The sequence below is a fragment of the Bos javanicus genome, chromosome 29, assembly GCF_032452875.1.
Source record: "Bos javanicus breed banteng chromosome 29, ARS-OSU_banteng_1.0, whole genome shotgun sequence".
Lineage (NCBI taxonomy): Eukaryota > Metazoa > Chordata > Mammalia > Artiodactyla > Bovidae > Bos > Bos javanicus.
The window spans coordinates 18,559,094-18,586,612 of NC_083896.1; the positions used below are offsets into that span (position 1 = coordinate 18,559,094).

The 27,519-nt window shown below is 39.3% G+C and overlaps 2 protein-coding genes across 3 annotated transcripts; both read left to right on the plus strand.

Annotated features, from left to right (window-relative positions):
- The first annotated feature begins 5,647 nt into the window (after positions 1 to 5,647).
- On the plus strand, positions 5,648 to 26,728 carry CLNS1A (chloride nucleotide-sensitive channel 1A). 2 transcript variants are annotated; one of them, XM_061406159.1, is made up of 7 exons: positions 5,648 to 5,868; positions 12,637 to 12,773; positions 18,099 to 18,200; positions 19,765 to 19,872; positions 20,973 to 21,146; positions 24,247 to 24,336; positions 25,966 to 26,728. In XM_061406159.1, exons 1-6 carry the CDS (start codon positions 5,744 to 5,746, stop codon positions 24,312 to 24,314), a joined length of 714 nt encoding a protein of 237 aa, XP_061262143.1. In that variant the 5' UTR covers positions 5,648 to 5,743; the 3' UTR covers positions 24,315 to 24,336; positions 25,966 to 26,728. The 2 variants fall into 2 exon arrangements, with proteins under 2 accessions (XP_061262143.1, XP_061262144.1); XM_061406160.1 differs by having other exon boundaries at positions 21,036 to 21,146.
- Positions 14,006 to 14,491, plus strand: LOC133241092 (small nuclear ribonucleoprotein E). Its single transcript, XM_061406166.1, has one exon. It carries the CDS (start codon positions 14,064 to 14,066, stop codon positions 14,340 to 14,342), a length of 279 nt encoding a protein of 92 aa, XP_061262150.1. The 5' UTR covers positions 14,006 to 14,063; the 3' UTR covers positions 14,343 to 14,491.
- Positions 26,729 to 27,519: the final 791 nt, after the last annotated feature.

Here is a 27,519-nt window from a genome sequence, read left to right on the forward strand (position 1 = left end):
CTCCTGCATTGCAGGCAGATTCTTACCAGCTGAGTCACTGTATAGAAATACAATTAATTTTTCTACTTAAAAATAAATTAGCACAGTGGTAAAGAATCCATCCACCTGCCAGTGCAGGAGATGCAAGAGATGTGGGTTTGATCCCTGGGTCGGGAATGTTCCCCTGGATTAGGAAATGGCAGCACACTCCAGTATTCTTCCCTGTATCTAGAATAAATAACTCCTACAACTCAACAATAAAAAGACAATCTGGGACTTCCCTGGTGATCCAGTGGCTAAGACTCCTCACTCCCAATGTAGGGGGCCCAGATTTGATCCCTGGTCAGGAAACTGGATGGAATCACCTCCACTCCTGCTTTATCTTCTCTGTCTTTGAACTTCTTACCCTCAAGTCCCAGTTCTCCATGAGGTACTCTCTGGATCCTCATGCAGAGCAATCCCATGGCAGCTGGGCTGTGTGGACTTCAATACTACACTTACCACATGATTAAATCCTTCCTGTCTCTCTTAACCCAAAGACTATGAGGCCTCTGGTTTCACTGAACCAAGACCAATTTGGAGGCTCTTCAGTTCAGTTCAGTTCAGTCGCTTAGTCCTGTCCGACTCTTTGAGACCCCATGGACTGTAGCGTGTCAGGCTTCCCTGTCCATCACCAACCCCCAGAGCTTGCTTAAACTCATGTCCATTGAGTTGGTGATGCCATCCAACCATTTCATCCTCTGTTGTTCCCTTCTCTTCCTGCCTTCAATCTTTCCCATCATCAGGGTCTTTTCTAAAGTCAGTTCTTCACATCAGGTGGCCAAAGTACTGGAGTTTCAGTCCTTCCAATGAATATTCAGGACTGATTTCTTTTAGGATGGATTGGTTTGATCTCCTTGTAATGAATATTCAGGACTGATTTCCTTTAGGATGAATTGGTTTGATCTCCTTGCAGTCCAAGGAGATCAGTCCTTCCAATGAATTTTCAGGACTGATTTCCTTTAGGATGAGTTGGTTTGATCTCCTTGCAGTCCAAGGGACTCTCAAGAGTCTTCTCCAACAACACAGTTCAAAAGCATCAATTCTTTAGCACTCAGCTTTCTTTGTTGTCCAAATCTCACATTCATACATGACTGCTGGAAAAACCATGGCTTTGACTAGATGGACCTTTGTTGGCAAAGTAATGTCTTTGCTTTTTTTTTTAATGTCTCTACTTTTTAATATGCTGTCTAGTTTGGTCATAACTTTACTTCCAAGGAGCAAGTGTCTTTTAATTTCATGACTACAGTCACCATCTGCAGTGATTTTGGAGCCCCCCAAAATAAAGTCTGTCACTGTTTCCATTGTTTCCCCATCTATTTGCCATGAAGTGATGGGACAGATGCCATGGTCTTAGTTTTCTGAATGCTGAGTTTTAAGAAAAACATTTTTTCGCTCCTCTTTCGCTTTCATCAAAGGGCTCTTTAGCTCTTCCAGCCTGGCATTTCATGTGATATACTCTGCATATAAGTTAAATAAGCAGGGTAACAATATACAACCTTGATGTACTCCTTTCCCTATTTGGTACCAGTCTGTTGTTCCATGTCCGGTTCTCTTGACCTACATACAGTTTTCTCAGGAGGCAGGTAAGGTGGTCTGGTATTCCCATCTCTTTCAGAATTTCCCACAGTTTGTTATGATCCACACAGTCAAAGGCTTTGGCATGGTCAATTAAGCAGTAGTAGATGTTTTTCTGGAACTCTCTTGCTTTTTCAATGATCCAATGGATGTTGGCAATTTGATCTCTGGTTCCTCTGCCTTTTCTAAATCCAGCTTAAACATCTGGAAGTTCACGGTTCATGTATTGCTGAAGCCTGGGTTGGAGAATTTTGAGCATTACTTTGCTAGCGTGTGAGATGAGTGCAATTGTGCGGTAGTTTGAACATTCTTTGGCATTGCCTTTCTTTGGGATTGGAATGAAAACTGACCTTTTCCAGTCCTGTGGCTACTGCTGATTTTTCCAAATTTGCTGGCGTATTGAGTGCAGCACTTTCACAGCATCATCTTTTAGGATTTGAAATAGCTCAACTGGAATTCCATCACCTCCACTAGCTTTGTTTGTTTGTAGTGATGCTTTCTAAAGCCCCCTTGACTTCACATTCCAGGATGTCTGGCACTAGGTGAGTGATCACACCATCGTGATTATCTGGGTCGTGAAGATCTTTTTTGTATAGTTCTTTCATGTATTTTTGCCATCTCTTTTTAATGTCTTCTGTTTCTGTTAGGTCTGTACTATTTCTGTCCTTTATTGTGCCCATCTTTGCATGAAATGTTCCCTTGGTATCACTAATTTTCTTGAATAGATGTCTAGTCTTTCCCATTCTATTGTTTTCCTCTATTTCTAAGCATTGATCACTGATGAAGGCTTTCATATCTCTCCTTGCTATTCTTTGAAACTGTGCATTCAGATGGATATATCTTTCCTTTTCCCCTTTGCCTTTCACTTCTCTTCTTTTCTCAGCTATTTGTAAGGCCTCCTCAGACAACCATTTTGCCTTTTTGCATTTCTTTTTCTTGGGGATGGTCTTGATCACTGCCTCCTGTACAATGTCACGAACCTCTGTCCATCAGTCTTCAGACACTCTGTCTGTCAGATCTAATCCCTTGAATCTGTTTGTCACTTCCACTGTATAATTGTAAGGGATTTGATTTAGGTCATATCTGAATGGTCTAGTGGTTTTCCCTACTTTCTTCAATTTAAGTCTGAATTTGGCAATAAGGAGTTCATGATCTGAGCCACAGTCAGCTCTCAGTTTGTTTGTTTGTTTGTCTTTGCTGACTGTATAGAGCTTCTCCATCTTTGGCTGCAAAGAATATAATCAACCCGAGTTTGGTATTGACCATCTGGTGATGTCCATGTGTAGAGTCTTCTCTTGTGTTGTTGGAAGAGGGTGTTTGCTATGACCAGTGTGTTCTCTTGGAAAAACTGTGTTACCCTTTTCCCTGCTTCATTCTGTACTCCAAGGACAAATTTGCCTGTTACTCCAGGTATCTCTTGACTACCTACTTTTGCATTCCAGAGACTCTTATAATAGTTTAATTAAGAGATGACACAGCCTGAAGTGGGCAACAGTAGGGGAAGAGTGAGGTGACACTTAACTCCTGAGACAGGAATTAAGAAATGGCAGGACTTGGTTGATGGGAGGCATTAGAATGTAGTCCTTGAAATGTGTAGGCTGTGCTGCCCAACAGCTTAGTTTCTAAATCACACTCTGCCACTTTAGTGGCTATGGACTTGGGCAAGTTACTTAATCCTTCTTACTTGTTTTCTTATTTGTAAAATAGGAATAATGACAGCATTTATTTCTTAGGTGTGTTGTGAAGATTAAACTAGTTGAGACAAAGTGCCTAAAACAGTCAGTACCTAGCACATAAGTGTTAGTTGCTATTTTGTTAAAATAATAATAAATATGGTTATTATTACTGTATAACTGGATATGAAGAGTGAAAGAGATTAAGGAAATAATGATAAATGCCAGGTTTCTAATCTGAGCCACTCAGTGGAATGAGGTATTTTTTCATAAGATGGGACATTGGAAAAATAACAGAATTGAGAGATAAAACTGTAAATTCAATTTTTTGTGTGTGTGTGGCCACACCACACAGCTTTTGGAATCTTTGTTCCTAGACCAGGGAATGAACCTTGGCCATGACAGTGAAAGCCCAGAATCCTAACGACTAGAGGAGTGGGGAACTCCTATAAATTCAACTTTTTTCATGAAGACTTAATTTTTTTAGAGCAGTTGTAGGTTTACAACAGGTTAGAGAGGATGGTACAGAGATTCCCATATACCCCCACTTCCACACATGTGTAGCCTCCCCATAATCAATATCCCCCACTACAGAGGTACATTTGTTACAACTGACGAACCTACATTGATGCATCAATGTCCCCCAAAGTCCATAGTATATGAGTTCAGTTTTTGATAAGTTGAATGAGAGGTGCCTGTAGCACTTCCAAGTGGAGATGTCTAGCAGGCTGTAGTATATCAATATTTGTAGTTCATTAGAGAGTTCTGGGACGGAGATATAGACTTGGGAATCATCCACACAGGTTAATTCAAATCATGGGCATGGATAAGCTTGCCAAGCCAAGTGTTTAAGGCAGCAGCACAGTGGTTAATACTGTTCAAGGTTCTTTCTCTTATCTTTAGTAAGCATATTAGTGATCTATTGCTGTGTTTACCCCAAAACTTAGTTACTTAAAAAACCACTATTTGGGACTTCCTTGGTGGTTCAGTGGTTAAGAATCCACGCTTCCACTGCAGAGGGCACAGTTTTTAATCACTGGTTGGGGAACTAAGATACCTGCTTGCCCTGCAGCACACCAAAACCAAAACCAAAACACACACCAAAACCCAACAGCTTCCTGTCCGTCCATGAATCTGAGTTTAGTTGGGTTCCTCTGCCTCAGGGTCGCTCCCAAACCTTCAGTCAAGGTGTCAGCCAGGGCTGCAGGCATGTCAAAGCATATAGGACCACGAAGTACATTTAAAAAAAAAAAAATGATGAAAAATCCAGCAGATCCTACCTGTGGTTACACTCTGTAACTTCCAAGGCTAAGTCAGAAGAGGCTGTGCAGCTTATACCAGTCTCTTTCTTGGGATGCTCAACTTCAAAACCCAGTTGCCAAGCTGTGAGGAAGCTCAGGCCACACGAAGGAAACGTAAACGTGTTCCAGCTGATGGTTCCCACAGAGGTCCTAGCTGACATCACCGTGTGTCTGCATGTCAGATAGATGACATGACAGATCCTGAAGCCTCAGGCTCTCAGGATCTATTCCTACTACTTTCCACTAGGTCCCGTTTCAGCTCTGTCTTCGCCATAAAGTTGTCACGAAGAGGAAATTAAGAAATAATAAGGGTAAAGAGAGGAGCCTGGCGGGTTACAGTCAGTAAGGTCGCAAAGAGTCGGACACAACTGGAGCGACTTAGCACGCACGCCTTGAACGGAGCCTGACACTTAATACCCGGTTTCCATTAGCTACTTTTATGATTATTTTAAAAGTTTTTATTAGCTCTTAATACTTTTTCAGTGTCTAGTGAAGAAATAAAGAATTCCAAATCTAATGGATTAATTCTTTTCCCTTCAGCGCCCCATATGCTTGCTGACACAACTAGCTCTTCACCCAGGGTTAATTACCTCTTTGCGCTCGTTTGCACATCTGATACCAGGGGATATGTGGTTCGTGTACTAGGACGGCGTTAGGACCTAAAGTGATGTCTGGGGCGTGGCTGTTGAGACGTGAACAAGGCCTAGTGGAGGCGGGCGCAGGTGAGAAGAGCCGCACCCACTTAGGAGACCGACTTGTATGTCAGTGTGGTCTCTCATTCCTGTGCAACTTCAGGCAAGAGACTCCCTGCCTTACGGTTCCGTTTCCCCTTCGGCAGAAAAAAGAAATTTGTTATTTCCTGTGCTTCCTCTCTCACAAGGTTGCTGTGACGATCCTGAAGTAGATTGTGGGGAGAACACTCCGTTATTCCAAACCTGGAGCCTTAGAAACCCGAGGGAGAAGGGAAAGTCCGTAACTTGACAAACTCTATCGTCTCAAGCCTGTGAGAGTTGTCCTAGAACGTCTCATCTCTATGGTAGATGGGCTCGAATTCCGGGGCCGACTAAGTTACTCTTCCGGGGGGAATTGCTACTGCTTCCGGGGCGGGACGCGGGGAAGGGTTTGCGGTGCTTCAGCCAGCTCCTAGCCGGTGTCTCAGCGCTCCTCGCAGGTATGAGCTTCCTCAGAAGTTTCCCGCCGCCTGGGTCGGCTGAGGGCCTACGGCAGCAGCAACCAGACACCGAGGCTGTGCTGAACGGGAAGGGCCTCGGCACCGGCACCCTGTACATCGCTGAAAGGTAGGGTCTCTGTTTCCGAGGGCTGGCTTCCTGCGCGCCTTGTCTCTGCCGGGCGCGGGCGGTGCGGAGTAGCGTGGGGGAGACTGAGACGTCTGAGGCTGTGGGGCTGGGGAGCGCGTGCCCCGCTTTGCCTAGGAGGTGCCTCTGCTGAGGAGAAGACTCGTGTGTTCCAGTGTCATCTCCTCGGAGCCTTCTTGTTTCTCTTCGTCGTCAGACGGTGTTCGCCTCATTCATTGCGCTTTCTACCCACCTGTTTACTGGAGGTCTGACGGGGTGCTGCTTTTTGTTGAAGGTCTCATTGTAAGGTTTTGAGTTTCCAGGACCTGAGTGAAGAAGAGTCATCGAAGTGCCTGCCACGTTGATGATCAGGAATGGGAGGTGTTGCCCTGGGTAGGATATGTAGGTTTAGAGCAAATTGTGCAGGATTTTTAAAGCTTGGTTAAGGGGGTATAGGTTTTCTTCTGTAGGTATGAGTGGGGAGAGGAACACCTGCACCCCCACACTGGTAGGGGTTGTATCCAGAGGTACCTAACTCATTTCTGTTCCTAGAAGGAATTGCCCTTTTATTTGGGTACCTGGAGTATTTTTTGCTTTCATAGACTTGTTTTACATGTTCAGATTGTAGAATAGAAGTTCTCATTTCCACGACATGGTTCCATTCATCTTCAAGCCAACAGTCACGCATTGAATCTTTTCCTGTCCTTCGCTTCTCTCTGTATTCTGTATCAGTTTTGTCTGCAGTCAGAGAAAATTCCCTTCTTTTAAGAAGTCACGTGATTATGTTGGACCCACACAGATAATCCAGGGTAATCTCTCTCTTTTCTTGTGAACTGATTAGTAACCTTAATTACATACACAAAGTCCCTTCTGCCATGCAGCATATTCACAGGTTTGGCACCAGGAGATGTGAGAGTCATAGGGGCCAAAATTCTCCCTGCCACAGCAGGCACAAAAAAATGTAAAGAACCCCTTGCTTTCGAAGGAAATCTAGTCATTGAACAAAGCTTAGGTTTCTGGCCAGTCACAGGTAGGAAATATGGATGAGAGAAGATCAAGTTTGGGGTAAAGTACAGGTAATGAGTTTGGTCTGCAAATGTGGATTAGTTGCACATATGAGCATATTTCTTGGGAGAGATGTGTTAAAGATGGATAGATTAGATACTTGAGAAGAGAGGGCCAAGGATAGAACCTTGGGGACACATCTACACAAGTTATGTTATAGAAGAAGAAAGTGAAAGTGAAGTCTCTCAGTTGTGCCAGACTCTTTGCGACCCCATGGACAGTAACCTGCACCAAGCTCCTCTGTCCATGGGATTTTCCAGGCAAGAGTACTGGAGTGGGTTGCCGTTTCCTTCTCCAGGGAATCTTCCTGACCCAGGGATCGAACCCAGGTCTTCCTCATTGTAGACAGACACTTTACCGTCTGAGCCACCAGGGAAGAAGAGACTTGAGGAAAAAGAGAGGAGTGGTCAAATAAAATAAAATCTGAAAAGCGCCTGTTGGGTATTGACAAGAAGATCTTCAGAGATCTTGTGAGAGCAATTTCTTTCAAGGAGTAGAAAGTGGAACACAGATATATTCTTAGCCCCTACACAGTCCCCCTTTTCTCCATGGCTTCTCTGTGCATTGTCTCCTGTATAATATAAATCCTATTAGGGGAAGGTCCTATGCTTGTTTTTTCATTTGGATAAATTTCAAAACTAAAGAAAAGTTGCAAGTGTTGTAAATTAATAGCCGTAGCTTCTTCACAGAGATTCATCAGTCGTTAACATTTGGCCACATTTATCTCTCTTTTTTCTGAGCTTTTTGAGTTGCAGACATGTCATCATTTCACCTATAAGTACTTGTGTCAAAATCTAAGGATAAGGACATTCTCTTGTATAACCATAGTGAGGAAGTACAAACTCCTTTTAAGCTCTTAACTGTTTAAAAAATTATTTATTTCAACTTTTTACTAACATCTTTTTAAGAAAGTATTTTTATAAAATATACATACAAAAAATATGAATTACAAATAGATGGTTTAAGGAGTTATATTTAAACTAACACCTGCATAGCACCTCAAGGTTAAGAGTAGAATATTACCAGTACCTTGGACACCATTTTTCATCCCTCTTAATTCATTATTAGCCTTACCTCTTTGGTTTCTTGCCCCTTTTTGTTCTTTCCCACCTAGCATTTCCAAATCTTTCTTTTTTTTTTCGGTCTGCGTTGCATCTTCCTTGCTTTGTGCATGCTTTCTCTAGTTGTGGTGAGCAGGGCTACTCTTTATTATGGTGTTCAGGCTTCTTGTGGAGCACAGGGCTCTAGGCACATGGGTTTCAGTAGTTGAGCATGTGGGCACCAGTAGTTGAGGCGCATAGGCATGTGAAATCTTCCTGGACCAGGGATCAAATCTGTGTCCCCTGCACTGGCAGGTGGATTCTTATCCTCTTCGCCACCAGGGAAGTCCCTGTACCTTGACAGAGTCAACATCTCAACAAACTGGGAATGCTTCATAGCTGCTGCTGCCGCTGCTGCTAAATCACTTCAGTCCTGTCCGACTCTGTGCGATCCCATAGACGGCAGCCCACCAGGCTCCCCCATCCCTGGGATTCTCCAGGCAAGAACACTGGAGTGGGTTGCCATTTCCTTCTCCAATGCAGAAAAGTGAAAGTGAAGTCGCTGAGTCTTTTCTGACTCTTAGCGACCCCATGGACTGCGGCCCACCAGGCTACTCCATCCATGGGATTTTCCAGGCAAGAGTACTGGAGTGGGGTGCCATTGCCTTCTCCGATGCTTCATAGAGGATGTGACAAATGAGGATTGACAGTTAGCCAGGTAAATGAGGTGGGTCTGAGAGGAAACATTCTAATGAGAAGAAACAGGATGCTCAGAGGCAAGGGTGAGAAACAATACTATGTGTGCCAGGATATATATTGTGTGTTCACACACACATACGCACAGTCAAGCAGTTCTCTTATTTTAGGGACCAACGGAGAAAGAGTGGAAACATAGTAAAGCTAGAGAAGGAGCTTCCCTGATGCCTCAGTGGTAAAGAATCCGCCTGCCAGTGCAAAGGACACGGATTCAATCCCTGATCCAGGAAGATCCCACATGCAGCTAAGCTCCTGAGCCACAACTGTTGAGCCTGTGCTCTAGAATCCGGGAGCCACAACTGCTGAAGCCTGTGCACCCTGCAACCGGTGCTCCGCAGCAAGAGAGGCCGTTGCAGTGAGAAACCCACGCACCACAACTAGAGAAAAGCCTGTGCGGCAACAAAGACCCAGCACGACCAAAAATAAATACATAAAGCTGGAGAAGGAGGGAGTCATGTTCTTGAGTTTAGCTTATGGCCTAAAGGCTTTGTGCAAACTACTTTAGTGTTGTAGGTAAAGAGGAACAGGGTCTGATTTGTTTTTAGGTAGTTTTTCAGGTGAAGATTGAGAGATTTAGAACTCCTTTGGACTTATTTTCAAAGCTTAGTTTTCATAGGAATTTGACTTTTTGTCCAAATGAAGAAAGGAACAGAGGCATGAATCATTCAAAATAGATTATTTGAAACAAGTGAAATAAAATATTTAAATTAAAAATAGGTAACTTAAATTTATAAGTAATGCTCTTTTTATGTTTATTCCCAAGTCAATTTTAAACCAGATAATTAAGCCAACCTAAATTCAAGATCTGTCTTATCTTTCTGTCCTGTCTTTTTCCCCAGGCCAGGAATAAAATACACTGTTAATTTGTGCGGAACCATTGGAGGATAGCACAACATTTCCTCCGTATCTTTACTAACTGCCAGATTCTTGTTTTTCCCTTATGTGACTCATGGTTTCTTTGGGACTGGATATATAATTAGGGTTTCCCTGGTGGCTCAGACAGTAAAGACTCTACCTGCAATAGGGGAGACCTGGATTCGATCCCTGGGTTGGAAAGATCCTCTGGAGGAAGGCATGGCAACCCACTCCCGTGTTCTTGTCTGGAGAAGCCCCATGGACAGAGGAGCCTGGCGTCCACGGGGTTGCAGAGTCAGACACGACTGAGCAACTAAGCACAGCACAGGGTATAGTTAGATAGTTTGGTTTTGAAGGGCTTTTCTTCTAGAATATATGAAAAGAAAATAAGTAAAAAATCAGAACTTAATAATGAGAGTAAATGTTGCTTTTGAGTGAAACTTTCTTCTGTTCTGTTGAGTATATAATCCATGTTCCTGTATAAGATTATGAGTGCTCCACGGGAAATGCCCTGGGGAGATAGCATTTGTTCTGCCAGCAGTAAGGAACTACAGAGCAATAATTATGTGCTTTTTAAAGTGAAAGCCATAATTTATAGGCACTGAGTCTGTACTTGTTTTTCAGCTTTTCCATCTCCTAATTGAGTCATTAAAGAAAATTTTGTGGCTCTGGGTATTTCAAATCATTTTGGGTACTGAAATTTGGAATATTCCTTTCTGAATTATGATAATGCCAGGGGATTTCTGAAGTGAGAAAAAAAGGAGTTTATTTGCTTTAAATAATATAGTTTTAATAAGGAACTGGCAGTACTTCTGTGATGCCTGAGCACTATTTCTTCTCCACATTAAGAGGAAAGCAGTGGAGGAAAGGCCCATAGAGCACATGCAGTCTAACTACAATAATAAAATCTACTTCTTTGGACCCAATGGGATGAGTTATTCTAGAGCTTTTATCACTTTAAAAAGCTTCCCAGTTTTTCATTTTCAATAAGCATGTTGAAACCTTTCTCAATGACAGTGCTTTTTTTTTTTTGTTTTGTTTTAGTATACAGTTCCTTATGTTTTAGTGTGTTTACAAAGTTGTGCAGTTTTCACCATAATCTAATTCTGCCTTTGCTTTTATAAGTGAGAGTCAAGTGTTACACATTTGTTTTGTGCTATTAGCCATTGATTTCCTTTGGGGGATTGAGGTGTAAAGCTCAGCCTCCCCTTACATTGAGTATGAATGCTCTCAGACTGCTGCAGTGTCATTGTTCCCACACAAGAAGTCCTAGGTTCTACTATTGTGTTTGTTTTTGCTTCCTTAGATGTCAGACTGCCAGGCTTGTTACAGTTGTATAGAAAATAGAAGATATGGGGTTTTTATTGCATTAACTTCTTTTTAAAGTAAAAGCTTCATTGACCTAATTTACATAGCATGCAATCCATGTATTTAAATATATGTGTGTGTATGTGTATGTGTGTATAGGACTATCCTAGTGGCTCAGCAATAAAGAATCTGCCTGCAGTGCAGGAGCAGCAGGAGACACAGGTTCAGTTCTTGGGTGGGAAAGATCCCCTGGAGGAGATCATGGCAACCCACTGTACTATTTGCCTGGAGAATTCCATGGACAAAGGAGCCTGACGGGCTACAGTCCATGGGGTCACAAAGAGTCAGACATGACTGAAGTGACTCGGCATGCATACATATAATATATGTAACATACATAAATATCTTATATATTAATAAATAGGTATATATAACAGAGTTGTGCAGCCATCAACACAGTGTTATTTACTTTTAATTTCTTACTTATTTTTTTGGCCATGCTGCACAGCCTGTGGGATCTTAATTCCCCAACCAAGAATTGAATCTGGGCCCCAAAATTGAAAGCACCAAGTTATAACCACTGGACCGCCAAGGAATTCCCAATTCCTGAATATTAGAATATTAGATCTAATATTCTAGAATATTAGAATATTAGATCTAATATTCTAGAATATTAGAATATTAGATCTAATATTCTAGAATATTAGAATATTCAGGAATTTTAGAATATTTTCATGTCCCCCAAAGAAACTGACACCTGTTAGCAGTCACTTTGTATTTTCCTCCAGCCCTGTGCAACCAGTATAGTGCATTGGCTTTTATTTTATTAACATTTTTGTGGTTTCTTAAGCATCTTTTTTGCAACTTTTTTCCCTGCTAAATGGTGCAGTTCCAGATGGGTGAAGTATTACCAAAAAAATCAATCAGTCCTTACTCAAAACTCAGAGTACTGATTTTCCTGATACTTTTCCTTTGTTAAAGCAATAAAATATTTGCATTGACCACTTTTAAGGGATAACTAGACATTGCTTATTTGTGGCTTTCCCCTTAAGTTGCAAAATAAATGAAAGGCTTCATAACATCTGCTTTTCAATGTGATGATTATTTTCCAACTTGTGTTATTACAGCCATTTCATGTGTATGTTATTTAATGTAGGATTAGTGGAGAAATTAGTGCTTCTTAGGTATTTATTGCATATTTACATGCTAAGCATTGTGGCAATGGTTTTGAAGAATGTTAAAACTTTGTCAAGTAACTCATGTTCTGTCCGATACATATAAAATTCATTACCACAGAGTTAGGTGCTCAGTTGTATATTACTGAGCCTAAGTGCGATTTAGGAAAAGAAGAGATCATTGCACTGGAATAATTGAAGAGAGGGTTTATGGAAAGACTGGGACTTACCCAGACGAAGAAGATTTGCCAAAGCAAAAAAGATGCCTGAAGACATTCCAAATACAAACAAGCATAAAAAGGCATAGAAACACACATGTGACTTAAGAAAAATAGCATTTCAAATCTGTTTGGATATTTAGATAGGGGAAAGTGAACTATAACAGAACTGTCTTAAAGAAACTAAATTCCTGCTGCGAATTTTCTTCTTTTAGGAAATTTCTAAACAATATGCTTGAATTTATTCACATATATATTAACATATGTCCAAGCTGAACCTTTATAAACATCAAATTAGGACATCAAATTAGGATTTAATTTCTTCAAATAATCCACTTCACACATGTTTTTCAGCCGCCTGTCTTGGTTAGATGGCTCTGGATTAGGATTCTCCCTGGAATACCCCACCATTAGTTTGCATGCAGTATCCAGGGACCTAAACGCCTATCCACGAGAGCATCTGTATGTTATGGTGAATGCCAAATTTGGAGGTATGTATGGTATAATTTAATCTTGAGCTTCCTTTGGTGTAGTATATTTCAAAAAGCAGTCACTGATGATGATAATGTAGTATTCAAGCCATTCACTTATTTTGGATAATACTTTCTTAAGCAAAATTTCAGCACACTAAAATAATTTGCACACTGCCTTTTACTTTCTACATATTAATAGTTGCACTTAAAATTATTTAGCTGTTATGCATTTGCATTTCTTGTTTCTCCTCTTGAGTTTGTTATTCTTTCTCGGTGTAAAGGCATTTACTTTTAGCACCCTTAGAGGCTTGGATCCATATGCTTCCCTTCTAATAGTTTAGGATAGAACCTGTTTTGTTTTGTTATAGAAATAGTTCTTAATGGTGGACACGTTGCCCTCTCCCGACATTTGCCAGTTACATTTTGTCATGGCATTTTTGTCACCACTAGAGGTGGAGAGGAGCGCTACTGACATCTAGTTAGAGGCCAGGGATACTACTAAACGTCCTACAATTCCTAGGACAGGCTCCCACAACAGAGAATTGAATTAACCAGTCCAAATGTCAATATTATTGTCTCAAGATTGAGAAACCCTATGGTACAAGATTGCCAGGTCTTGCAGATGGAGGAAACAACAGAGTCATAAAAATCTAGTATGGTTGATGAAAGAAGAAGTAAGAAAGATTTTTAAGATCCATTTTTTAGGCTCTCCATAATGAATTTCCCTGAGAGCTCAGTTGGTAAAGAATTCGCCTTGAAAAAAAAAAAAAAAAAGAACCTGCCTGAAATGCAGGAGACCCCGCTTTGATTCTTGGGGCAGGAAGGTCCCATGAAGAAGGGATAGGCTACCCACTCCAGTTTTCTTGAGCTTCCCTGTGGCTCACTTGGTAAAGAATGTGCCTGTAATGTGGGAGACCTGGGTTTGATCCCTGGGTTGGGAAGATCCCTTGGAGAAGGGAAAGGCTACCTACTCCAGTATTCTGGCCTAGAGAATTCCATGGATTGTATAGTCCATGGGGTCACAAACAGTTGGACATGCCTGAGCCACTTTCACAATGAGTTTCAAGAATTCTAAGTGAGAAACAAGTTAGGCAGGAAATAAAAACTTATGCTTGATTTTTTAAGTATAACTAAAGTTTTTATAGTATATTAGTTTAATATGTTCATCCTTTGTGAGAATGAATAACTTTGGAGTTGAAAGACTTGTTACATTTTAGTAAACTTTTGATTTGAAGATAGTGCTTTGGGTTCCGGAAGTTGCTTTCTGAGAGAGAGTGTGGAGCACTGTGGTGCTTGTGAGCTTCCAGCATGGCGTACCGGGGCCAGGGCCAGAAGGTGCAGAAGGTGATGGTGCAGCCCATCAATCTCATCTTCAGATACTTGCAAAATAGATCACGGATTCAGGTGTGGCTTTATGAGCAAGTGAATATGCGGATAGAGGGCTGTATCATTGGTTTTGATGAGTATATGAACCTCGTATTAGATGACGCAGAAGAGATTCATTCTAAAACAAAGTCAAGAAAACAACTGGGTCGGATCATGCTAAAAGGAGATAACATTACTCTGCTCCAAAGTGTCTCCAACTAGAAGTGACAGATGAAGTGAGAAATTGTTTGGCAATACCGTTGGTTTTTTTAGGTGTCCTTTGTTAGAGATGTAGTTCTAAAACATGTATTCATATTGTTCTGCTCACCCTTATGTTATTACCAGATGACAATAAATGCTGTGGGACTGTTTTTATCAAAAAAAAAAAAAAAAAAAAAAAAGAAGATAGTGCTTTGCTTTTCTTTGAAATAGCATGTAAGAAATAATGCCATGAATTTTCCTGTTGAGCTATTGCTCTTCCAATTTGGGATTTAGTATGGTTTCAGATATAACATGAGCGTTTATATTGTGTGATACTACTTATTTAATTTTAAGACTTTTGGCACACCCCGCCTCATTAAGTGATAGACTGATTTAGCGATTTGAAAATATTTTTGGTGTGAGATTTAAAACTCTTGCCATTGGGAAGCATCTAAAGGTAGATAAAAATCTAGTGGAATTTGAAAGAGGGTAAGGAAATGTAAAAAGCTGTTGACCTTGTGTTGTAGTGAGACTTCCAGATGAGTTGGCCTTGGACACAAAGTTCACTTTCCATCTAAGTATCTTCAACTATGATTTTATAACCAAGAGTTTATATGCCATGTTTAGTTGAAAGCTTTCATTCATTCACTGATATATAGACATGAAATTTTATTTATTTCTATTTATTCTTATTATTTATTTATTTATTTGGCCATGCTACAAGGCTCGTAGGATCTTAGTTGCTTGGCCAGGGATGGAATGCAAGGCCCGGGCAGTGAGAGCCCAAGTCCTAACCACTTGACTGCCAGCGAATCCACACTCCCTGCGCCACCACCCTCCCCCCCGCCCTTTTTTTTGCCATTCATTCGTAGATGTGAAATTTTAGAGATACTCTTGTTGCTGCTGCTAAGTCACTTCAGTCGTGTCCGACTCTCTATGACCCCATAGACGGCAGCCCACCAGGCTCCCCCATCTCTGGGATTCTCCAGGCAAGAACACTGGAGTGGGTTGCCATCTCCTTCTCCAATGCATGAAAAGTGAAAGTGAAGTCGATTAGTCGTGTCTGACTCTTAGCGACCCCATGGACTGCAGCCCACCAGGCTCCTCCATCCATGGGATTTTCCAGGCAAGAGTACTGGAGTGGGGTGCCATTGCCTTCTCTTGTTAGTCAGTTTTAAATTTTGGTGTGACATGCTCATAAATAGTGTAGAGCATTGGCATTGGGCAAAGGTGTATGTCAGAAAATAAAGTTAGAGAAGTAGGGTTTGAATAAAGCTAGCTAAAAGGGAAAGCACACTGAACCAGAACTTGGTAGGCAAGTCATTTTCATCTCTCTGAGCCTCCATTTTATCCAAAATAATTAGGGCATTGTAGTAATTTTTGGTTTTTAAACCTGGCTGCACATTAGAAACACCTTGGAAACTTGTTAAAAATACAATTTGGGGAGTCCCAAACTAGGTAATAAGGATTCGGCAGGTTTGGGGTGGGTATTTTAAACATTTATTCTATATGATTATCTTCTTGAGATAGACGGAATTAAAACTCTTACTAAAATAAGTAAAACTTTTCTATCTTACTAGGGAGTAGTTTTTTCCATCACCTGTATTTTAATACTTCTCCATTTCTGTTTATCTGGAACTGCACTTTTATAAGTTACACAGATGTGGATCCTGTTTTTCCAGCCTTTGGTCCTCTTGTCCTGATTCTTCAAGCCCCATATATTTATTTATTTATTTATTTTTTCTGTTTGGCTTACCTCCATTAACCACTAAAGTAGACCATCAGCTTATTGTTGAGAACATTAGATTATTTTTTAAATGACTAAAAAAAATACATTCCCATTTCTAAAATTTTAGAAACGTTTAAGGAGACAAGAGTTTGGTAGTCACTACTATGATCTAGTATGAGATGATTAATGTTTGTCATAGTGGTGTTTTTTTCCTAATTGTAAAAATGCTATATTTCTCTTTATTGCTTTAAGATACATACCTGTAGAAGAAAGGTTTGAAAAAAGGTGTTAATAGTGGTTATTTCTAGGGAGAGAACTAGAGGGGTAGGGACTTTTTACTTTGAATCCATCTTGACTCTTTCCATTATTTTTGTACCATTATTTGAATTTATGGTTTGAAAAGTGACGTCCATTCAGTTATGGAACAGTAGTTATAGTATGATATCATTTTTTTAAATGCGTTGAAAAAGTTTGGTAGTACCATAATGTATTCAAGTACTAAGAATTTTTTAGAACTGTCCAATATTTTTGTATTTTACTATTTTACAGAAGACACATCTCTTTTATGTAACAATTTAATAACATTAGAAACAGGACAGAAAAGTTCTATTACATATATTACTTAAAGCTGCTAATAGTGGCCATTTAAAATTTTGTGTTTTTTGCTTATCTGTATTTTTTCATTATTCAGTGAACTTGTGTGACTTATAAAAATTAAAAGTTAAAAAATATATAGTGGGTACCCCTTATTAAAAAGCTCTTAACATATTGTCAGCTTGCTTTCCAGAAAGTATATACTTTGAATGCCTTTCTACTTTATCTCCATCTATATGGAGAATTAACATTTTTTCAAAATGGCAGCTGCAATATGCTAAACAAAAGTTGTATTTTTAAGATGATTTTTTTAACATGTTTTGGTGGTTTTGGGGTCTGTTTGTTTTATTCACCTTTTTTAAAAAACATTATGAAATAATTCATATGTTGAAAAGTTCAGAATAATTTTTTTAAAAAGTTTTTCATTATATAATATCCAGTGTAAATTCTAACATTTTTTCATAATTAGTCTAAAAAAAATAAAATTATATTAATACTATGGAAATTTGTTTTTATACCCCTCCCCATTTCATTCCTAATTCTGTCTCCAGAGTTTTTCTTAAAGATGATGTGTGTCCTTCCTGTCTATGCTTTTAGATTTTTATGGAGTGTATATATATATACACACCCTTAAGCAATATAATGGTTCTCTTTTGTGTTTAAAACTTGTAAATGTAAATGGTATTATATATATTCTCCAGTGAGCTCTTTTACTCAATTATGTTTTAAAATTCCTTCATTTTGATCCATATAAATCACATTTATTCATTTTCAGATGTTATCTACTGAACATAATATGATCAAGTTACAATACATCTATTTTCCTTTTTTAAATTAACATTTCTTATATTTTCTGTAGTACATAAAGTACTTCAGGAAACATTCATGTACTTAGATTAAGAGTTGCTGGGTAATAGGATATGTACATCTGGAGTGATTTTAGCAGTTTCCACTTTGACCAACAGGATGTGCTAGTTCTCTTTATTGAACATTTGTAGCTTTTTCTTGCCAACAGACTTTATTTATTAATTTATCTTTTGAGTCAGTTAATTTTTATGGGCCTTAGTTTTCTTATCTGTAAATTGTTGGTGATAAATCACAGTGGTTTACAGACTGCTGCTGAACTCATTGTTTCATGGTGAAATAAACAGACATGACAGTGAAACTCTAATTGTTAGAGGTCTGACTCTTTGGGTTTCCTCACCCCCTACCATGATGTTGGGGCTTGGTATCCCTAGAACTTCAAGTACAGTGTGACTAGACCAGAGAGACTCCAGAGTCTTTTTTTAGCTCTAAAATAATGTTTTATAATTGGGAGTAAAAAAAATGCAATATTTAGATGTATTAATAAACATCCTTTAAGAAATACTTTTAAGATTCTATTTTTAAACATAAATATAGTTAAAAAGCTGTTTTTTAATACCCTTTCTTTTCTCTTTTTATACCCTTTCTAGAAGAATCAAAAGAATCGGTTGCTGATGAAGAAGAGGAAGATAGTGATGATGACATTGAACCTATTTCTGAATTTAGATTTGTGCCTAGTGATAAATCAGCATGTGAGTATTCTGTAGAACATGTGATTTTTTTCCCTTTAAGTACCAAACATTCTTTCTTCCCCTGCCCCTGTCTCTCTCTCTCTCTCACACACACACACACACACACACACGCACACCTTCATCCTCATTTGTTGTTATTGTTTATTGTTTTAGTCGCTAAGTTATATCTGACTCTTTTGCGACCCCATGGACTGTAGCCTACCAGGCTTATCTGTCCATGGGGTTTCCCAGGCAAGAATACTGGAGTGGGTTGCCATTTCCTTCTCCAGAGGATCTTGCCAATCTGGGGATCAAACCCATGTCTCCTGCACTGGCAGACGGATTCTTTGCCACTGAGCCACCAGGGAAGCCCTCACTCTCATTCAGTTCAGTTCAATCGCTCAGTTGTGTCCGACTCTTTGCGACCCCATGAATTGCAGCACGCCAGGCCTCCCTGTCCATCACCAACTCCTGGAGTTCACTCAAACTCACATACATCGAGTTGGTGATGCCATCCAGCCATCTCATCCTCTGTCGTCCCCTCTTCCTCCTGCCCCCAATCCCTCCCAGCATCAGAGTCTTTTCCAGTGAGTCAGCTCTTCACGTGAGGTGGCCGAAGTACTGGAGCTTCAGCTTTAGCATCATTCTCTCCAAAGAACACCCAGGGCTGTCTCCTTCAGAATGGACTGGTTGGATCTCCTTGCAGTCCAAGGGACTCTCAAGAGTCTTCTCCAACACCACAGTTCAAAAGCATCAATTCTTCGGCCCTCAGCTTTCTTCACAGTCCAACTCTCACATCCATACATGACCACTGGAAAAACCATAGCCTTGACTAGACGGACCTTTGTTGGCAAAGTAATGTCTTTGCTATTCAAGCCCTCACTCTCATTACCTCTGTTCTATTGCTTTTTCTTCATTTTAGCATCTGTAGTATCATTGAGGACCAGATACCTATTAATATAAAGATTGTCAATGAAGTGAGTGTAGTGGATACCATGTTCCTGGTGTGTTTTGTGAATGGAGGAACCTGTTATTTATGGACTTGGTCCTGTTGACTGTGAATCTCACTGAATAGAGGACAGTGGGCTCGTGGCAATTCCGAAGTGGATGATGCCAGGACAGCTGGAAAGAGCGCTGCCTTGAGGGGCTTCACCCTGATGCCAGTAGTCTGACCAGGACTCTGATGCTTTTTCTTGGAAAATCCAACAAGGCATGAGGAGATCTCAGTAATATTTCAAAAAGACCTCTTATTATTAATATTTTGTGGCTTGTCTATTGCCATCAAGATTGATTTTCCTTGAAATTTGGCATATTTTGTAAATACTGTGACCCTAGTATACCTCTTAGAGCAGGAAATGGCAACCCACTCCAGTATTCTTGCCTGGAGAATCCCATGGACAGAGGAGTCTGGCAGGCTACAGTCCTTGGAGTCACAAGAGTCGGACACAACTTAGCGACTAAATCACCACCAATATACCTCTTGTCTACTCATTAAATTTATTTGCCCTGATGGTTGTCTTATTAGATTTTTATTGTACATTAATCAGAAAAAAATTAATGAGAAATTTTTAATTTACTTGTTCAGTGGAGGCAATGTTCACTGCAATGTGTGAATGCCAGGCTTTGCATCCAGATCCTGAGGATGAAGATTCAGATGATTACGATGGAGATGAATATGATGTGGAAGCCCATGGTTAGTGAAGTGGATTTTTTTTTAAGTGTTTGTGTATGTATTTAAAACATTTATGTATGTGTGTTTCATTTTAAACATGTATTTGTATAGGGTATGGGATTATAATTCTTTTTTATCTCTTAAGTATTCATGTAACTTGGTTTTTAATAAAAGTTAGTGGCACAATTCATGTCTCATCCAAGTTAGAAAATGTTACAGGCATCCCAAGCTTGAGGGCAAAACATAGAGATACGTTTTCTTCCCCCCTTTCGGAGGGGAAGAAAACAGAAGTAAATAGAAGAAAAGACTGTGATAAGATAATGGGTAGTTGGGAGAATCTTTTAAAGTTGAAGTTGCTCCCAGAAAACAAGCCTCTCTCCACTGCTTGAAACCTGTATCATCTACATCTTTAACGTATTCCATCAACCACCTCATTGCTAAGGTGATGTCTTTTCCCCAGAACCATACTTCATTTATCTAAGATTATCTCCCTTTACCTCCTCAGAGCACAATACAGTCACTAGCTTGGTGTAGAGTCTTGTTACTTGAGGTGTCTGCTGTTTTCTTCTCTTTTCTCATGGATACCAGTTTGGCTCGCTAAAGCTGTTGCCTCCTCATGTACCACCTCCTGGCTTGAGACAGACTCATTTCTGGGATTCTCCTTTATATACATCTAAATACATTCTCATCTTTGCTGAAGTTTCAGGGTAATTTAATTTTTAAATCCTGTTTGTATTTTCCAGAATTTCTGGTTTTTTAAAAGCAGGATGCATTTTAATCAGCAAAAAACAGTCATGTAAAATTCCCACCTTGGGATAAAACTCTGTAATCTTAGGAACACCCTCTTTTCCTCCTAGTCCCTGGACATTTGATTCTTTGGGAATTGCTATATACTTGCTTGTTATCTCTTAGAATCCCTTCTCATCTTAGAGAGTAGAGACATTTTCTGTGTATATTTGTCTTCAATAGATGGCTGATGTGTGTGTGTTGAATAAATGTTGAGTGTTTTCCTTGAAGCCTTTTTTCACTGTACCTTATCTTCAGTAGATAGATGCATTATTGATTGTCTTTTTTTCCCCCTAATTGTTCTATAATGGCCTAAAAGCTTTTAATTTATTTAGAACAAGGGCAGGGGGACATCCCTACATTTTATACCTATGAAGAAGGATTATCCCATTTAACAGCAGAAGGCCAAGCCACACTGGAGAGATTGGAAGGAATGCTTTCTCAGTCTGTGAGCAGCCAGTATAACATGGCTGGAGTCCGGACAGAAGATTCAATAAGAGATTATGAAGGTGAGTACTCGGAATTCTTGATGGTATAGGAAGCAAATGTAGAATTACGTAGAATGGGAACTATATGTAAGTGTTTTTAAACTTTTTTCCCTAACTTAACAAAAATCTGTAAGTTTTGTATTCTTTTGACTCCGCCTTTATCATTTGTTCCCTGCCAGTCTAATACTGACTGCTATGGATTTTTCCTTTAAATGACTTTTCAGATCTCCTTGCTATAACTACTGCTATGCTCCAAACATAGGTCCTTTTTCCCTCACACTGGATTTGTAGTAGGAAATTTTTTGCCTCAAATCAGTCTTTCCTCTACCTCACTGTGCCTTATTAATCTTCTGAGAACACTCAGTGTCATTGATATTCACCATATAAATTCTTCGGACTCTGGAGAGACACCTCTGTCTTTGCGCCACTTGTCTCCAATCTTGTTCCTACTACCCTCAAGAAAACATTTAGGTAGTGTTCCTATGTGTCAGATCCTGATGGAAGCACGTTATGTGTATTTACTCATTTAATCCTTCCAAGAACCTTCTGGTAGATATTGTTTAGCGGCTTCAGTCATGTCTGACTCTTTGCGACCCCATGGACTGTAGCCCGCTGGGCTCCTCAGTCCATGGGATTTCCCAGGCAAGAATACTGGAGTGGGTTGCCATTTCCTTCTCCACAGTAGATGCTGTTATGATCCCCATTTTATAGATGAAGAAACTAAGGCACAGAAAGGTCACATACCTAGCTTGCAGTCAAATAGCTAATAAGTGGTAAGGGGATTAAATAAGCTAATGTGTAAAAACAATCTGCCAGATACCGTTATGAGCATTTCTTGCATCCTCCATGTATTCAGTTCAGTATTTTGTGTTGCTACAGAATCTTAACACTTTTAATTTTTAGTGATGCAGAATGTTCTTAAAGAGGATTGCCATAGTTTTTCTTTTATTGATATTTAAGTTTCTCTCATAATGTTGTGATCATTATCTCCATGTACATAGCGTTCTGACCTGAGGGTCCTGAAGTTCTGGGGTATTTAATTTGGAATTAGGCTGTGGGTTACGTTACTGTTCGTTGTGTCTGCTCTCCATTTTAAGCTCTACATGGTGAGCCTCTAACATAGGCTTTAGGGTTAGGTGACTCAGGTGATCTCTAGTGCTATACCGAAATCTTAGCTGAAAGAATTCAAGATACTCCTTTTTTTTTTTTTATTATAGTGATTAGCTGAAGAGTACCCTTGGACATTAAAAAACCTTTCATCACTGAAGCCTTTTTGTTGTTTTTAATTATAGAACTTTTTATTTAATGCTTTATAGCAACTGACTTTAAGGTCACGAACACTTGTTGGTAACGTGAGATAATTGGACTTGTATTCCTAAGCCTCACTGGCATATTGAGTTGCCTATACATAAAATTCAGCTTAAACCATTCTCTGTCTTCTTAAGTTCTGGGTACCCACATCACTTTTTTTTCCACTTATTTAATTTGACCTGTGCAATTTCTTTTTTTAAATTTATTTTTAAAATAATATATTAACAGTATGCAACATGATCTGATAAATCCATAGTGAAATTTCAACTGGTGGCATTTCAGTGCTTCCTGTGTTTGTTTATGTAAGAGATGTTTGTTGAGCTACTGTGGCAGGTAGAGAGAATACAGGAGTGCCTAAGGAAGATGCAGTTAATATCTATCAATGGCATTCTAGTGGAGAGAAAAAGAAATTAACTAGTTAGGTAGTTACAGTACATTGTGATACAACATTGAGATAAAGGGGAAGCTTGAAGAACTATGGAATCAGAGGCTGGACAGTCAGAGAGAGATTCAAACTTCATGGAGTAAGTGACATTTAAGCCACAGTCTGAAGATAAATAAAAATGAACCAAGTAAAGAGGGATTACATACAGTTTGGGGAGAGAGGCAGGTCAGGGGGTCAGTCATGTGTAAAGTGAAGGATCAAGAGACCATTCAGCTTTGGGGAACTGAAAGTTCATTATATCTGGAATTCTTGAGTGTGATGGGTAGCTATTATGGCAACAGATAAAGGTGGAATAGTGAACTGGACTGTATAGTAACGGAACTTGAAAGCTATGTTAAAGAATTTCAACCTGTGTTTAAGTCAGTGGGAAGCCATTGAAGAATTTTAGTTTGATTAGTGTTTTAGAAGATGACTCTGGCTGTGATACAAAAAATTAATTGCAAAGGGAGATACTAGAGGAGATACTAGATACTTAAGAAGCTTATGATTTAAATTAGATGAGAGATAGTGGCCTAATTAGGGAGTGGCAGTAGTGTCAAAAGACTGAACAAATTTGAGAGGTATTTAAGAGATAGAAGCAACAGAAGTTAGAGATATGGTAGGGGTTTCTGGGTTGAGCAAGTAAGAAGTATCCTTTTGGAAAGGGATGTATTTTCTATGTGGAAAGGTGAGTTAATTTTATATAAGTGTTTTATTTGTATGTCCTGCTGAATGTCTGGGTGGTGGGGTGCCAATGGGCTGTGGGCAGAAGCCAGTTTGTGGTGGGCTAAAGAGTTGAGCGTGAGTGGGAGGTGAAGAAGTGGCAAAAGCAGCTTTAGACAGCTCTTTCCAGGGGGCTTTTTTTGGTTGTTGGTTCTCCCCCATCTTTTTTTTTTTTTCAATGAGATTAAAAAAACAGAGATAAGTAAGAATCTCACTTTACTTATTTATTTCAGTCTTTTCTATTGAATTATGTTGCAAGCTTAGACAGTACTTCATGCTTTAAAAAAAGAAGTCATACGGTGAAACATCTAACACAGTTCTGTGAAGAGTGAAAAATGGATGCTTGCTGCATTTGAAAGTCCCTGCTTGGAGTTCTTTCAGTTCTGAGACTGAGAGTTGCAAAGTGAAAGTTAAATATACATACTAATTTTAACTTGGCCTAAATCCACAGGTGGCATTTTTCTTAGTCTGTTCCTTGGTAGTTTCAATTGTCAAGACTAATACAATTATGTAAAGTTTAAAAATAAAATAAAATTAAAAAAAAAGAAATAGCAACTCTTACCAGCAGAGGGCGCTAGCTTCCTTCTGGTTGAAATCTAAGCTGACTCTTAACTATCAGAAGTGCTTAGTAGACTGTTGCTCAGTGGTTAATTTTTTCTTCAGATGGGATGGAGGTAGATACGACACCAACAGTTGCTGGACAGTTTGAGGATGCAGATGTTGATCACTGAAAATGATGGATGCTGCTTTAGGGTGAGTATTTTCTCCCTTGTCACTGAACATGAAAGTCATGTGAAACAATTGATTTTTATTTTCAGATTTGAGGAGAACTCTAACAAATTAGCAGTTGTGGGAAAATGTTTTTTAATCCATTTATGAAATTACTTGAAACTATGTAGTTTTTGCCGCTAAGAAATCAAGATCTGCCAGCATGGTAATGTTCAGGTTAACATTTACTGAGCACTTACTAGCTGCCAAGCACTGTGCTAGCCGTTGAGAGTACATGGAAGGATAAGATGCTGATTTTCAGTGAATCAAGAGAAGGACATTACCCTTTGTTCAAAAGCAGAGATCTCCCTGGTTGACTCATGTGGGAGCAGCAGAACTTGAGGTCATGTCCCGCTCTGCTCTTGAGTCAACTTTTCCTTCCCACTTAGGATATTTGAAACCTTAGCATTTCATCAAAAACACAAAACAGAGATTTGCTACAATAATTCACAAAGCAGATTATTGCCTTTGTGAATATAACATCTTAACCATGAATTGTGATAATGGATCTCAGCTTTCTTCTCAGCTGCTGCCAGTGGAACTATTAGAAAATAACCTTAAAAGTTCTGTGATTTATGTCTCTTTACTTATACAACATTTACTTCTGTCATTGGTAGCCATCATCTAAAATCAGCAGTGTCTCCTCTACAGTTTGCTTAAAGTATGTGTTAACATTGTTGGAGCTCTGCTAATGTTAATTTTCAGATTTCACAGTTCTGGATATCAATATTTCACTGTTGAAATAATACTTTATGGGGAATCTTTCAGTACCGATATGTCTTCTTCCCTTATTGATGAGATTCTTTATTTATCACATTCTTCATAGTATATGGATTTTTTTCAGTAATTTTTATTAAAACTGGAAAACAGATTTTTTGATCTGGCTTTAACATATTTCTTCTTGAAAAGGGACTATTCAAAGAATACCAACTACTCTATTAATAAGATGGAGAAACGTATTTGGTATGTCACTAATGGTTACACAAATGGAATGTTGGAGCATTTTTCTGGTGAGAATTCTTAGGATTCTTTGAAGTACAATTTTTATGATGAAATAACTGTAAAATAGCCACAACTTTCTAATGAACTGATAATTTGTTTATGTTCATTTTGTGCTATAGCTGGAGCAAAGAGATTTTTATTCATAAAGTTTATGAATAAAAAAGTTCTTCATCTGGATAATGAATTAATTATCCAGTATTAACCTTAATTAATTAATCTTAATTCCAAACAATGTCTGTAAATTTTTAATCATTTAAAATTACATTTGGCTTTGAGGAGAGAACAAGAAATAATTGGAGTATGTAGGTAGGTATTAGAAATTTCAAGATAATGAAGCTAGGACCTCTCGATGGACAAGATAGAGTGCGGGGGGAGGCACATGAGTGGTGGAATCACAGCTCCACCACATTACCAGCTCTGTGCCTTTAGACAAGGAGTGTAACTTCTACGATTCTCAGTTTCCCCTTCTGAAAAATGAAGATGATAGTAACTGCCTGGCAGGATTATTGCAAAGATTGAAATATAATATATGTAAGTCCTCTGGCAGTCTTGACTAGGCATTTAATAAATAATAGCTATTAGTATAAACACTGTAAACCTTTTGTTTTTCAGATTCTGCTCATAACTGTAGGAGAGAACTTGGTGCCTCTTCCACTGTGGAGTGGGTGTTGATGAAAGTCTTTTTCTTTCTCCAAAACTTACCTGAACCAGTTCTTTCTTGAGACAGAGTATACTGAGACAAGAAGCTGTCACCAGCACAAGAAACTATGACCTTTATTAACAAAGGTGAATTAACTTAACCAGAAGGGTATTTGTAGTTTATGATTTACCCCAAACTGTTGTGTCTAGGTGTACCCTCTGAGTAGGCCTGTGATTCCCACCTTCACTATATGCATCCTCAAAACCTAGCAGGACTACGTGGTGGAAATGCGCTGGCGTTTGAAGGTGTAGGTAGACTGCGTGGGAAAGAGAGGCTGAATCTAAGCTATACGCCTTAGGGCCTAAGGATACCCTTAACTCCTTAAAAAAGAAAAACAGAGGTCTCAGAGAAATCCTAATCTCTGCACTTTCCACAGGGATAAAGGTCTTTTTACTAACTGGGGACCCAGGTCAGTTAACTCTAGGGAGCCTCTTCAGAAACAGCCCAGCCACACGTATTACCACTAACACAAGTGCTCCTGCCTAGCCTTTGCTCCTTTCACCATGTTTCATCAGTCTGTTCTGTTATAACCGCTTAGGTTGTATCCTTTCATTGCCAGCCTCTCAGGTCAGTTTCTGTAAAAGAACAAGCGGAATTGGGATGAAGTTCTCAAAGTATTTCAGAAAATTGTTTTGTCTTTGTGATAGCTTAACAAATAAATTTAGGTTTTCTATATTATTGTGCTCTCATTCTTGACTAAAACTATTAAAGAGAAACAGCTTGTAAAAAATTAGTGTTTTGACAAAAAACGAGATTCTTGTTGGTCTTTGACTTTTGCTGAGAACATGAACATGGAGTGAGTAAGAGATGTATAGGGCTTCTGAGGGACAGGGCAAGGTTATAACACTGCAGAGGGACTTCTGCTGCTTCCATCTGAACCAGGAGTGATTTCTTATAACATACTTTTCAACTCTCAGTTTTCAGAGATACCTATCAGGCTGCTTTATAATTACAGGTTTATACCTGGACTTTATGACCAAAAAAATAGGTTAGAAAAGCTCTTCACAATTACCTGACTAATTAGTGACTAATTTGTCACCACTAAACCCAGTGTTCTTTTCAGCACTTTTACTTGGTTTCCCTCATCTTGCATGGTGGACTGGAAAAACTAATATTCTTTCTTCTGAGCAGACTCTCATAAATACTGAATTTGTTAAAACAAGCAAGTAAAAAGGCCACTTTTTACAGAGACTTTGTATTGTCCTGGGTTCTTCACATGCACTATGTGTATAATATTCTTAATCACCTTATGAAGTATGGGTGTTTTTTTGATCCCACTTTAGAGATGAGGAAACAGTTACAGAGAGAGGTAAAGTAACATTTAAGGTCATACAGATAGGGAGCAATGGCACCCCACTCCAGTACTCTTGCCTGGAAAATCCCATGGATGGAGGAGCCTGGTAGGCTGCAGTCCATGGGGTGGCTAAGAGTCAGACACGACTGAGCGACTTCACTTTCACTTTTCA